Source organism: Macaca nemestrina, chromosome 10, assembly GCF_043159975.1.
Source record: "Macaca nemestrina isolate mMacNem1 chromosome 10, mMacNem.hap1, whole genome shotgun sequence".
NCBI classification, from domain to species: Eukaryota; Metazoa; Chordata; class Mammalia; order Primates; family Cercopithecidae; genus Macaca; species Macaca nemestrina.
Window position 1 is genome coordinate 82,433,157 of NC_092134.1, and position 12,668 is coordinate 82,445,824.

The following is a 12,668-nucleotide window of genomic DNA, read 5'->3' on the forward strand; positions in this document are numbered from 1 at the left end:
TTACTAATGAAATGCACAGTTGGCATTTGAACTCACATAGCTTAACTCCAGAATCCATGTTTTCATTCCCAAACTATCCTGTATGATATGTAGTATACCCTTCATGTTGGGTTGTCGCCAAGCTTTATTGTTTATCAGCACAAGGAACATAACACACTGAAGCATTTGTTTCATACTCTGATTAGTGCTAGAATATGCATTAGCCAGAAGTTGCCAGCTGGTAGATTTTGGTCCCTGTGCAGAATTTTAAAAGTAAGCTCGAATGCTTTTGGCAAGTGTAGAGAATGGACAGGGTCCTCTATGGTCCTATCCCAGCAATAGCCAAGAGTTACTAGTTGAAAAGTTCACTCATTTGTATTAGCTGTCTGCCCGTGGAAGTATTTTAACCCATTCCCAGGCCATTTATTCTCATTTCTCAGTGTCTCAGAACAATATAACAAACATCTCCAATGAAGGTAGTCTATCAACTAAGTCATCTAAGTGACACTCCGTGGGCATCACAGTTCTAATACTGCAACCCTTGCTTACTACATATTGAAGAAGCCTACCACCGTTGCTCACTTGGGAAAGGCTTCAGTGAATTGTCAGTATATTTAATTGCTATTATTTACTTAAGCCTGAATTAAGCAAGCTGATGTCTGAAGAGCTGTTTCCATGTCGTAAAGCCAGTGTAATATAGTGTTTTCCTAGCCCACTAGTTGGAAATAGTTTTATCTTGGGCATCATTTGGTCTAATCTGTCTTCACACAGTCATCACAACAAGCCTGTGAGGTTACACACGGCAGTTTATATGTGTTAAATATATGTGCTAAAGACTAACACGAGATAGTATACTGGTATACTTGGCATTTTTTTTTTTTTCTGAGATGGAGTCTAGCTTTGACACCCAGGCTGGAGTGCAGTGGTGCGATCTTGGCTCACTGCCACCTCTGCCTCCCAGGTTCAAGCAGTTCTCCTGCCTCACCCGCCTGAGTACTCTCACCACCATGCCCGGCTAATTTTTTTTTTTTTTTAAGACAGAGTCTCACTCTGTTGCCCAGGCTGGAGTGCAGTGGTGCGATCTCAGCTCACTGCAACCTCCACTTCCCAGGTTCAAGCGATTCCCCTGCCTCTGCCTCCCAAGTAGCTGGGACTACAGGCGCACACCACTAAGCCCAGCTAATCTTTGTATTTTTACAGATGGGGATTTACTATGTGATCAGGCTGGTCTTGAACTCCTGACCTTGTGATCTACCCACCTCAGCCTCCCAAAGTGCTGGGATTACAAGTGTGAGCCACTGCTCCTGGATAATTTTTGTATTTTCAGTAGAGCCAGGGTTTTACCATGTTGATCAGGCTGCTCTCAAACTACTGACCTCAAGTGGTCTGCCTGCCTTGGCCTCCCAGAGTGCTGGGATTACAGGTGTGAGCCACTGTGCCTGGCTGTACTTGGCATTTTCAAATGTAGCATTTATTCACATTTTACAAATAAGTAGAATAAGGCTCCAAAAGTATATGTGACATGCTGAAGGCCGTAGGAAATGGTAGAGTTAAGGGCTTGAACCCAACTCCAGTACCTTTCTATTATACTAAAATAGGGATAGTTGCTGCCAATAAATTTATAATCTGCATTCAGCGTTAACTTAGAGGTTGTTGGTGCCAAAGGATAACAATAAAAGCTCTAAGTAATAACAGTAGGGCTAAAATGAAACTCAAAGTTGTTCCAAGGTGTATTCGAGGAAGAGAAAAAGTAAAAAGAAATAACTTCATAGCCAGCCTAGGAAACATGGCAAAACCCTGTCTACAAAAAAATTAGCTGAGTGTGGTGGCACACACCTGTAGTCCCAGCTACTTGGGAGGCTGAGATGGGAGGAAGGCTGAAGCCCAGGAGGTAGAGGTTGCAGTGAGCCAAGATTGTATCATTGGCACTCCAGCGTGGGTGACATAGTGAGACCTTGTCTCTGCAAAAAAAATAATAACCGCACAGGTCCCAACACAAACCATCTAGACTCGGTTCTTTAGGAGCAGAGTCTGGAATTGTGTGTTTTTTTTTTTTTTTTTGAGATGGAGTCTCGCTCTGTCACCCAGGCTGGAGTGCAGTGGCATAATCTCAACTCACTGCAACCTCTGCCTCCCAGGCTCAAGTGATTCTCCTGCCTCAGCCTCCTGAGTAGCTGGGATTACAGGCATGCGCCACCATGGCCTGCTAATTTTTGTATTTTTAGTCAAGGAGGGGTTTCGCCATGTTGGCCAGGCTGGTCTTGAACTTCTGACCTCAGGTGATCCACGCGCCTCAGCCTTCCACAGTGCTGGGATTACAGGCATCAGCCACCGGGCCCAGCTGGGAATTGTGTTTTAAAAGCAGCTTCGGTGATTCTTATTCAGCCTGACAAACATATGGGACCCATAGGTCATCTTTCTCCCTCTTAGTACATGCCATTTCATGTTTTTGTTTTTTAAATGAAAGACTTTTCTCTGCTCCAGTGCCAAAGGATAATAGGGCTAAGGATTGAAACCATTGGAAATTTGATTTCTAATTCACACAGTAGTAAAATACAAAAGCATTCTGCATGTTTGTTCTTATCCTGATTTGCAGCACCCATCCTGAGGCAGACTGTGACACAAGAATAGTCAGAGTGCTAATTTTGCTGAGGACATTTGGTACCATCTTAGTCCTTAACTATTTCAGCTCCTACCTGTTATTTTGCATATCAGAAACCATTCATGTATGTATCTGTAAGCCATTTCTTTTCTGAAATAAAAATCAACATAGCAGTACAGAAAAAAGGCCTAAATTGATGTGCTAATTATAGGTACTTAAATGCTGATTGCAATAAATACGTGAAAATCAGTCTAACCCTCTTCCATCTTTTTTTCCTTAGTGCCATCTGGGATTGACAGCTCAGCCTGAACTCTATCTTCTGAATGCCATGGATGCTGACTCACTTGTGTCTAGATGACTGACAGCCTGAGAGACTCTATGAGAACACGTTTTTCTAAGCCCTTTTTGTGCCAGGTGTCCTGTTAACATCTCTGTTAGTTCAGAGGTGAGTTTTGTTCAGACGTTTTGAACAAAAGGCAAAGATTTCCTCATGGGAAGGGTGTTCAAAACTGACAGCTATAAATGTAGGTCAGAGACCACCCACCTCACAACAGTCTTACACTCCCAGAGTTAAACAATTGGCCTCTGAGAGCCACACACCCCTATGGGCTTGTGTCTTGGACTCTGGGATTTAAAAGATATATATGTATATATATTTATGTAAACCTGAGCAACTCAGTTTGGGTAGAGTTTTAAGGTTATATGACACTGATAGAGCTTTTGTACTTTTTTTTTTTAATATTGTTTCGATATATCAGATATTTGTTTTGTCTGGATCACAAGTGAGAAAGGAAAGAGAATAATGCTCTTCTTCACAATGAACCGGTCAAATTGACTATCTTGTAAAGTGATATTTTACTAGGTCAGTTAAATTTCACTTTGATTTTAATCAACCAGATTATATCCTTTGTATCTACTGATATTAACACATCATATTAACACATCGTTTCTTAAAAAACATTTCTTCTATTTGGCAATCATAGTTAACGCTGGTTATCAGCCTGTTTTGTAATTATTGTCTTTGTTGTCACTTTTCTTGAATTGTTTTCTAGTCATTAAACAGATATGAAGGCATTTGCCAAAGAGCTTTAATACCCAGTAACAAGATCCAGAAACCACACTTTAACCAGTGATCAGTTTTCCCTGCTGCATTGTAACTCAGCTCATTCTGGCATTCAGGTTTTAGGCAGAAAAAGAAGAAACTTCTAACATTTAACTTGTAAGTCCTGACATAAGATAGTGAAGATATTTATCTTCCTTCTAATATTTGTATAGTCTGCCAGTGTATTTTCTTCCCACTATTCCCATTAACATAGCAAACACCATTTCTAGATCCAAAGTCTATTTCTAGGAGTGGCTAATATTTGTATTGTTGAATCTCCTAGGGAATGCTAAACGTTTCACTTTAAAATACCTATTTATACCAAGTGGCATGAGATTAGTACTAGAATGAGATTTGGAAGATTAGTCCACATATCACAAACTGCTTGCCTACATGTAGAGATTTTTTTTTTCACCCACCTTCCTAAACAGGAAGTTGTTTCCTTAATTCTTTTTGTTTTTGTTGTTGTTGTTGTTTATTGTTGTTTTTTTGAGACAGAGTCTTGCCCTGTCGCCCAGGTGGGAGTGCAATGACGTGATCTCAGTTCACTGTAACCTCTACTTCCCGGCTTTAAGTGATTCTCCTCCTTCAGCCTCCTGAATAGCTCGGATTACAGGCATCACATTTTTAGTAGAGATGGGGTTTCACCATGTTGCCCAGGCTGGTCTCAAACTGCTGACCTCAAGTGATCTGCCTGCCTCAGCCTCCCAAAGTGCTGGGATTACAGGTGTGAGCCACTGCACCCAGCCTTTTTTGTTGTTAAGACAGGGTCTTGTTCTGTCGCCCAGGCTGGCATGCAGTGGCGTCATCTCAGCTCACTGCAACTTCTGCCTCCTAGGCTTAAAGCCATCCTCACACTTCAGCATCCCAAGTAGCTGGGACTGCAGGCACACACCACCACACCCATCTAATTTTTGTGTGTTTTGTAGAGATGGGATTTCACCATGTTGCCCAGGCTGGTCTTGAACTCGAGAGCTCAAGCGATCTGCTGGCCTTGGCCTCCCAAAGTGCTGAGATTATAGGTGTGAGCCACCACATCCAGCCCACTCCTCATTTCTTTCTAGCCCCAAAGGTGTTGAGTCAGAAATCCTGCAGCCTTTGTGTGACTTTGAGCATCACTTTCCCCTTTCAGCATTAAATATATGACCTCTCTGCCGTATTTTAGAACTTACTACATTTCAATAAAACTTTTTTAAAAATCCAGACATTGCCTATCTTCGTTTATAATTGTTTGGCCCTTAAAGAGGCAGGGGTATTTCTAAAATGACACTTTAAAATTTCCTCATTTCTACTTCAGGGCCTCTTAAAACTTCAGATAATAAGAGCAGCCAACCCTGCAACTCAGGTTATAGTCCTTCTGATCTTAAAATTGAGACTGAATTAACATCAATTATATGCTTTTACTTGAAAAAGAGACTCTTAAAATAAGTTTTAGTGTTTTGGTTTCTTTATACAGGACAACAACTCTAGATGAACCAGTTTGTTGGGTTTCCCCCACCTCTCTGGGCGGTTTTGTTTCTCAGTCATTTCATTACCAGAGAGTGTTGGGGAAAGTAAGGTAAAAAATAAAAACATCCTGTTGTGAAACTCATAGAAAGGTGAGGTGGTTGGTTAAGTACTTATGGAATTTCTATAGCTCTTTACCAGTCCTTAACTGTATGTTACTAGGAACAGAGAATACAGGTTTACAAGTGTACCCTTCAGGTCACACAACTCCTGTAATCAGAAAATGTCATAGCAAACTGAATCATGTCAAAGCCAGTAGAGGAGGTTGATAACTAAGAGTGAATCTTGGGTAAGCTTTTTTCTAAGTTAAGAATATTTACTCACTCTCCAATTTGTGGTAAATAAATCTGGATTACTATAAGTGTACTTATGCAGATATTAATATATTCAATCTTAAGAATAACCTGAGTGCATTCACTTAATTCCTGCCATTCAACACTATGGAGTCAATCTGTAAAAGGATGTTCTGACAATGTATACACAGAATGTCAGAAAAAGTACAATTAAGTAATTGTTACTGAGCAGTCGCTGCTACATAACTGTGTGCCAGCCTAATATAAAAGGCAGGTAGAGTGTATCCAGGCATATGAAGTAGTTTCATTGGTAAGAGAGGCAGGGGTTTTAGTAGCTGATATAAACAGCCTTCTCAATTTCAGACATTACAACATGAGGCCACTAAAACTCTGCCCAGGAAGTCTTTTGCAAATTCAAGTATTGTTATGTTATCTGTTTATAGGGTCTTCATGCAGTGACCCTCCCACTTTACCCAAGCTGAAGTGGGTGAATTCACATCCTGCATGCTTCCTAACTTTTCTCCAAATGTGATTTTATATTTTAATTTAAACACAGTTTGTAGGTTCTCATGCATAGCTACTCTTAACAAATGAATACTTTGCTTTTTTTCAAGCAACAAATATATTACTTTAGCTCTCTCAGAGTAAGATTACAAAATTGTGGAACCTATTGGGTTTTGTAAGAAAAGCTAGTTTCTAATTAAACTCTTAATCTATTTTTAGTGCTAAGTACATATTGAGAAGGTAGAATATTTCTAGTAGCCTGGTTAGAAAATACTTTTCATTGCACAACCAACATGAAAGGATGAGTTATTTCTATGCCAGCTGTCCTCAGTTTTCCTGACCTTAATGGAACATATTAGATCCAGCTGCTGGAATATTTACTTTAATGGAATAAAGCAGTTGGATTCTTTCCTTGCCTATTTTCCAAAGAGGACAGTGTTGACCAAAATATATGTACTTGTTGGTAGCACTAGAAGAGCTTCATGATGGATACAGTTGACAACTTTTAAAATAATTATCTGTGCCAATGGAGAAAAATGTATATAATACACAGAACAGTAGGTTAATATCCAGAGTGCAGACATATTTTCATATATTCTTACATCTTTCTTGTCCCCAAATACTGGACTTCACCTTCTTGTCAGCGTAAACCTCCATTACAGGAAACACTGAGGAAAAGGAAGTACCCACCAGAAATCATCTTACCTTGCATATATTCTTGATTTTATTTCAGTGACTTTTTTTTTTATCTCCTAGGCTTGAAGTCTTTGGGATTAAGGTTAAGTCAAGGCAGTTATGTCTTCAGCAAAGCCTAGTTAATTTTTTAGACCCTGAGGGCAGTTAGAGAGGAGTTCAAAGGCCACAGGTATACTTAACCTTTAACATCTGCTTTGGTTTCTTGTGTTTTCTACAGTGTCATACCACATTAGCAATAGCGCTTCTGGACTAAATCCTTTTTGCCATCTCAGGAAAAAGAAATTTGTTTGCAGTTTACCTTTGTATTCTTAGAAATACGTTAAAGTCTAAAAATGAATAAAAAATATTTAAATGTTAAACATGTGTTTGTGGTAAAATGGTCAAGTTTCTGTATGAGATGTAAAATGGTGAACCAACTTTATGTAACAACATGACCATTCTCCTCTGATGTAATTATTACCCATTCTAAAAAGGAGTTTATGAAACCGTAATTACTTTGCCCTATTTGGGGAGAATTAAGTCATGAATAGGGTGTCACATTTAACATGGATATAGAAAAGTCTGTGGCTGGGCGCAGTGGCTCACATCTGTAATCCCAGCACTTTGGGAGGCCGAGGCGGGCGAATCACCTGAGGTCAGGAGTTTGAGTCCAGCCTAGCCAACATGGTGAAACCCCATCTCTACTAAAAATACAAAAATTAGCCGGGTGTGGTGGCGGGCGCCTGTAATCCCAGCTACTCGGGAGGCTGAGTCAGGAGGATCACTTGAACCTGAGAGGCGGAGGTTGAGATTACACCACTGCACTCCAGCCTGGGCAATAGAGTAAGACTCCATCTCAAAAAAAAAAGAAAAGAGAAGTCTTCTGTAACCATTGTATAACTATTAATTTTTTAGATTGGTTTGGCAGATTATCATTAGTTTGACAGATTAGTGGCAGATTATGTTCTGCCACTAACTACAAAATTTTAAAAAATTAAGTCAGAAAATCATGCCCTAGGTTCTGAAAGACATCAACACAGGATATCTGAGTTGACTGTTTATGATTGTTGATCTGGAAATCAACTTCTTAAAACATTGAGACTTGAAATACAAAGGCTATGAGCATTCTGTAACACTTCTGTAGTAAAATTGGCTACATATTGAAAATTTACTCTTCATAATAAATAGTTTTCAGAAGCTTCTTGTCTTCCTTGCTTCCAGCATGTAGCTTCATTTTTTGGACTCACTGAAGAATCGAGGTCTAATGTGATCCTTATACATAGAATAGAGAACACCTAGAAAAAGAAGGATGTATATCAATTGAGTATCCATGGGAAACAAACACTGAATTTCTTCCACTTGTTGTATTTTTATGAAACTAGCCCACAATTTAAACAGAAACAAACAAAGGCCCTCCTTCCTATGAGTTTTTGGTTTGGATCATACAAGTAACTCTAGAAAAAACTCTAGGAGCCCTTTAAAATCAATATCAACTTAAATTTATGATGTTATTGTGCCACCAAAATATTGGTGAAATGTTAGGAAAGTGGGAAAATTTGACCAGATGTTAAGATAAAAATAGTAGTCATCTCAATTAGCAAACATTTATTCAGTCTCTACTTGTACTCAGTATCCCGAGGAAAACAAATGGTGAATGGATCGACTTCCTGCTTCTAGGGATTTATGATCTAGTGGGTGAATTGCCTGTGAGTTTAGACAGATGGTATGTATGGCTTCCACAGAGTCCTGGGGCATGCAGAAAGGGGGAAGTAGCCAGGAGGAATAGGGTAAGAAAGAGAGGAGCTGCTTTAGTGAGTTCCAAGGATGTCAGCAAATGTGCACACCCAAAAGCAAGTTAGGGAGTTACAGATTTAAACTACAACTCACATACCACCACCAGCAGCCTATACCCATCTCAGTTATGAAGGCATCAGATCTTGAAATTAGATCCCTCTTCTGAGTGTGAAACCCATATATTCATTATTGTACGTATGACATTTTGGGTTTTTTTGTTTTGAGATGGAGTCTTGCTCTTGTCACCCAGGCTGGAGTGGTACAATGGCATGATCTTAGCTCACTGCAACCTCTGCTTCCCAGGTTCAAGCGATTCTCCTGCCTCAGCCTCCCGAGTAGCTGGGATTACAGGCACCCACCACCATGCCCAGCTAATTTTTGTATTTTGAGTAGAGACAGGGTTTTGCCATGTTGGCCAGGCCAGTCTTGAACTCCTGATCTCAGGTGGTCTGCCTGCCTTGGCCTCCCAAAGTGCTGGCATTACAGGTGTGAGCCACTGTGCCTGGCCTCACGTATGAGATTTCTACATTGCACAGGTAGGTGGTCTCTAAACTTTCCAAATTTACCTAAGTAAATATGTTGAACATGCCTCTCAAAATGTGTATTTATTTACTTATTTTATGTTTTTGAGATAGAGTCTCTCTGTCTCGCCCAGGCTGGAGTGCAGTGGGGCGATCTTGGCTCACTGCAGCCTCTGCCTCCCAGATTCAAGCAATTCTCCTGTCTCAGCCTCCCTAGTAGCTGGGATTATAGGCGCACGCCACCACACCCAGCTAATTTTGTATTTTTGGTAGAGATGGGGTTTCACCATGTTGGCCCGGCTGGTCTTGAACTCCTGACCTCAGGTGATCCACCCACCTCGGCCTCCCAAATTGCTAGGATTAATAGGCGTGAGCCACCATGCCCAGCCAAACTGTGCATTTATTTATAAACAATATAAACGCAGGTGGGTGGTGGGGGCTCATGCCTGTAATCCCACCACTTTGGAAGGCCAAGGGAGGAGGATCACTTGAGGTCAGGAGTTAGAGACCAGCCTCGTCAAAATAGCGAGACCCATCTCTACAAAAAAATTAAAAAATTAGGGCGGGGCACAGTGGCTCATTCATGCCTGTAATCCCAGCACTTTGGGAGGCCAAGGCGGGTGGATCACTTGAGGTCAGGAGTTTGAGACCAGCCTGGCCAACATGGTGAAACCCCATCTCTACTAAAAATACAAAAATTAGACAGGTGTAGTGGTGGGCGCCTGTAATCCCAGCTATTCAGGAGGCTGAGTGAGGAGAATCGCTTGAACCTGGGAGGTGGATGTTGCAGTGAGCTGAGATTGCGTCATTGCACTCCAGCCTGGGCGGACAGAGTGAGACTCCATCTCAAAACAAACAAATTAGCTGGGCATAGTGGTGCATGCCTGTAGTCCCAGCTACTAGGGAAGCTGAGGTGGGAGTATCAATTGAGCCCACGAGTTTGAGGTTGCAGTGAACTGTGATCACGCCACTGCAGTCCAGCCCAGATGACAGAGCAAGACCCTGTCTTCCCCCGCAAAAAAAGAGAATTGGTGGAACTGGAGTGGAGATTACGGTAAGCTGGGAGGCAGTGAGTCTGACTCAAGTTCTCTTCTGTCTTTTTGGGTTCTAGCTCATCCTTGCAGATTCCAGTTTATCTTTCCTTCCCAACTGTTGCCTTACTGACTTCAGTCCCCAGTATTAGAAACATAAGCAACAGCTTCACATAAACTGTTTAGCCAACTCCAAAAATGTTTTAAGGTCGTATCTCTCTAATAAATCCGTTATTCTCCTCCTCCGTTCTCCTGCTCATTCTCCTCCTCCTCCCGTTCTTCCTCCTCCTCCTTCTCCTTCTTTTATGATTACTATTATTATTTGGACGATGCCTCGCTCTGTGGCCAAGGCTGGAGTGCAGTGGTGCGAGCAAGGCTCACTGCAGCCTTGACCTCCTGGGCTCAAGCCATCCTCTCATCTTAGCCTTCCGAGTAGCTGGGACCACAGGTGCATGCGACTTGCCTGGCTAACTTTTTAATTTTTTGTAGAGACAGAGTATTTGCCATGTTGCCCAGACTGGTCTCAAACTCCCGGGCTCAAGTGATTCTCCTGCCTTGGACTCCCAGAATGCTGAGATTACAGGTGTGAGCCATCACGCCCAGCCTAAATTGCTTTTTCTATATCACTACTGGTAGTTTTGCTTGTCTGAATCTTGACTGATACAGTTTGGAATTATAAGTGCTTCCAGAGGAACAGAACCAGGATGATAGCTTCTCTGAAGTGGTTCTGGGTTATCTGGAATTGGTTCTCTGATCTGTTTAGATTTAAAGGCATTAATGACCATGTTTTCAGTTATAAAGAGGATGCTAACAGTCCATGGCATGTAGTAGCAAAATAGTTTCTTAAATTATCACCCATTAGGTCAGGCGTAGTGGCTTATGCCTGTCATCCCAGCACTTTGGGAGGCTGAGGTGGGAGGATTGCTTGAGGTCAGGAGTTCAAGACCAGCTTGGGCAATGAAGTGAGACCCTCATTTCTACAAAAAATAAAGGCAGGTGGACCATTTGAGCCCAGGAATTTGAGACTTGCCTGGGCAACATAGGGAGACCCCACCTCTACAAAAAATTTAAAAATTAGCCAGACATGATGATGTTTACCTGTAGTCCCAGCTATGTGGGACTGAGGCAGGCAGGAGGATCTCTTGAGCCCAGGAGTTTGAGGCTGCAGTGAGCCGTGATCGCACCACTGCACTTCACCCTGGGTGACAAAGCAAGACCCTATTTCTCTTTTTTTTTTTGGAGACTGAGTCTCTCTCTGTCACCCAAGCTGAAGTGCAGTGGTGCGATCTCGGCTCACTGCAACCTCTGCCTCCTGGTTTCAAGTGATTCTGCCTCAGCCTCCCAAGTAGCTGGGATTACAGGCACGCGCCACCATGCCCGGCTAATTTTTGGATTTTAAGCAGAGATGGGATTTCACCATGTTGGCCAGGCTGGTCTCGAACTCCTGACCTCAAGTGATCTACTCACCTCGGCCTCCCGAATCCTGTGAGTGGCTCATCACAGTACAAATTCAATCCCCAACCTCACAGAGTCACTTCTGTTAAAGTTAAACCATTGCTTTAGAAGTAGTGGGACACTGAAAATTGGGAAGATGTGGCAGATGTCAATGAAATGGGTCTTTGAACACTTAACATTTTAGTGAGACTCCTTTGCCAATAGAAGCAGTCCTTCTATCCTGTCTGAGAATGACCAAAACTTGGACCAAAAGGTAATCTACACTAAATGAAATTGAAATGCCAGAACTTCCTTGGTAGAGTAATGGTTCTCAACCAGGGGCAGTTTTGTTCCCCTGGGAAATCTGGTAGTGTCTGGAGATATTTTTGGTTGTCACAACTGAGGGTGTGGACGTGAGAGGAAATTCTACTGGCCTCTCATGGGTGGAGACTAGAGATGCTGCTAAGCATCTTGCAATGCATGGGACGATCCTCCACAACAAGAATAATCCAGCCCAAAATGTCAGTAGTGCTGAGGTTCAGAAACTGCCACAGAGGTAGGTATGTTAGGGTGAATTTATCCTGCTTCCCCACACCTTAAACTAAGGTTGTGAGAAAGACATTTGTCAGGGTAGCGCTGGCAAGAGTCCTGTGGTGACTGTTCTCTGTATGCCAGAAATGACAGTGCGAACTGCTGGGCTCCCTAAATTCAATGGGGATGATGGGATCCTGAGGCTATGGGTGTCAAGTGGTAGCATTTGATTGACAAAGACAAGGAAAGCATGATTGTTGTGATGGGCAGCAAAGCCTAAGTATCATCAGAATAGTGTAAGTAAGCCACAGAGATCTTTGGCATTGGCTAACTGATTATAGTATCCCTAGAACTGAAAGTTATGGGCAGAAGCAGAAAAGCTCTAGGTTTGGTGAATAAAAGTCTAACTCAAGTCACCACAATAAAGAGCCAAGGAATTGACTCAGTTCCTAGAATTGAGACATTTTCACAGGCCCAGAAATCCCTTGGATGAAGAGGGAGCCAGATCCCCTTAAGGAAAGACCCAGTTCAACAGACAAAAATATATATACTATAAGTCTTCCTTCTATCCTTCCCCAAAGGGGACCTGTGCTCATTTACCAGGGCACCTGTTCACCAACGAAGGGAAAATAATCACATTTATGGGGGATTTTTGAATCCTACTTCTGAATTGACACTAATCTCTACTTTGGTAGA

The 12,668-nt window shown here is 42.0% G+C and overlaps 2 protein-coding genes across 9 annotated transcripts in view; one reads left to right on the plus strand and one right to left on the minus strand.

The window, feature by feature from the left end:
* LOC105474356 (solute carrier family 11 member 2) overlaps nucleotides 1-4,886 on the plus strand; it is a 71,568-nt gene extending 66,682 nt beyond the window's left edge. For all 7 annotated transcript variants that reach the window (XM_011728968.3, XM_011728962.3, XM_011728965.3 and 4 more), the window contains one exon: nucleotides 2,862-4,886. In XM_011728968.3, coding sequence (XP_011727270.2) covers nucleotides 2,862-2,939 — 78 coding nt within the window. In that variant the 3' untranslated portion in view covers nucleotides 2,940-4,886. The remainder of the gene's footprint in view (nucleotides 1-2,861) is intronic.
* A 1,324-nt stretch (nucleotides 4,887-6,210) lies between these two features.
* LOC105474359 (thiol S-methyltransferase TMT1A) overlaps nucleotides 6,211-12,668 on the minus strand; it is a 48,277-nt gene continuing 41,819 nt past the window's right edge. For both annotated transcript variants that reach the window (XM_071071718.1, XM_011728976.2), the window contains one exon: nucleotides 6,211-7,956. In XM_071071718.1, the coding sequence (XP_070927819.1) occupies nucleotides 7,892-7,956 (65 nt within the window). In that variant the 3' untranslated portion in view covers nucleotides 6,211-7,891. The remainder of the gene's footprint in view (nucleotides 7,957-12,668) is intronic.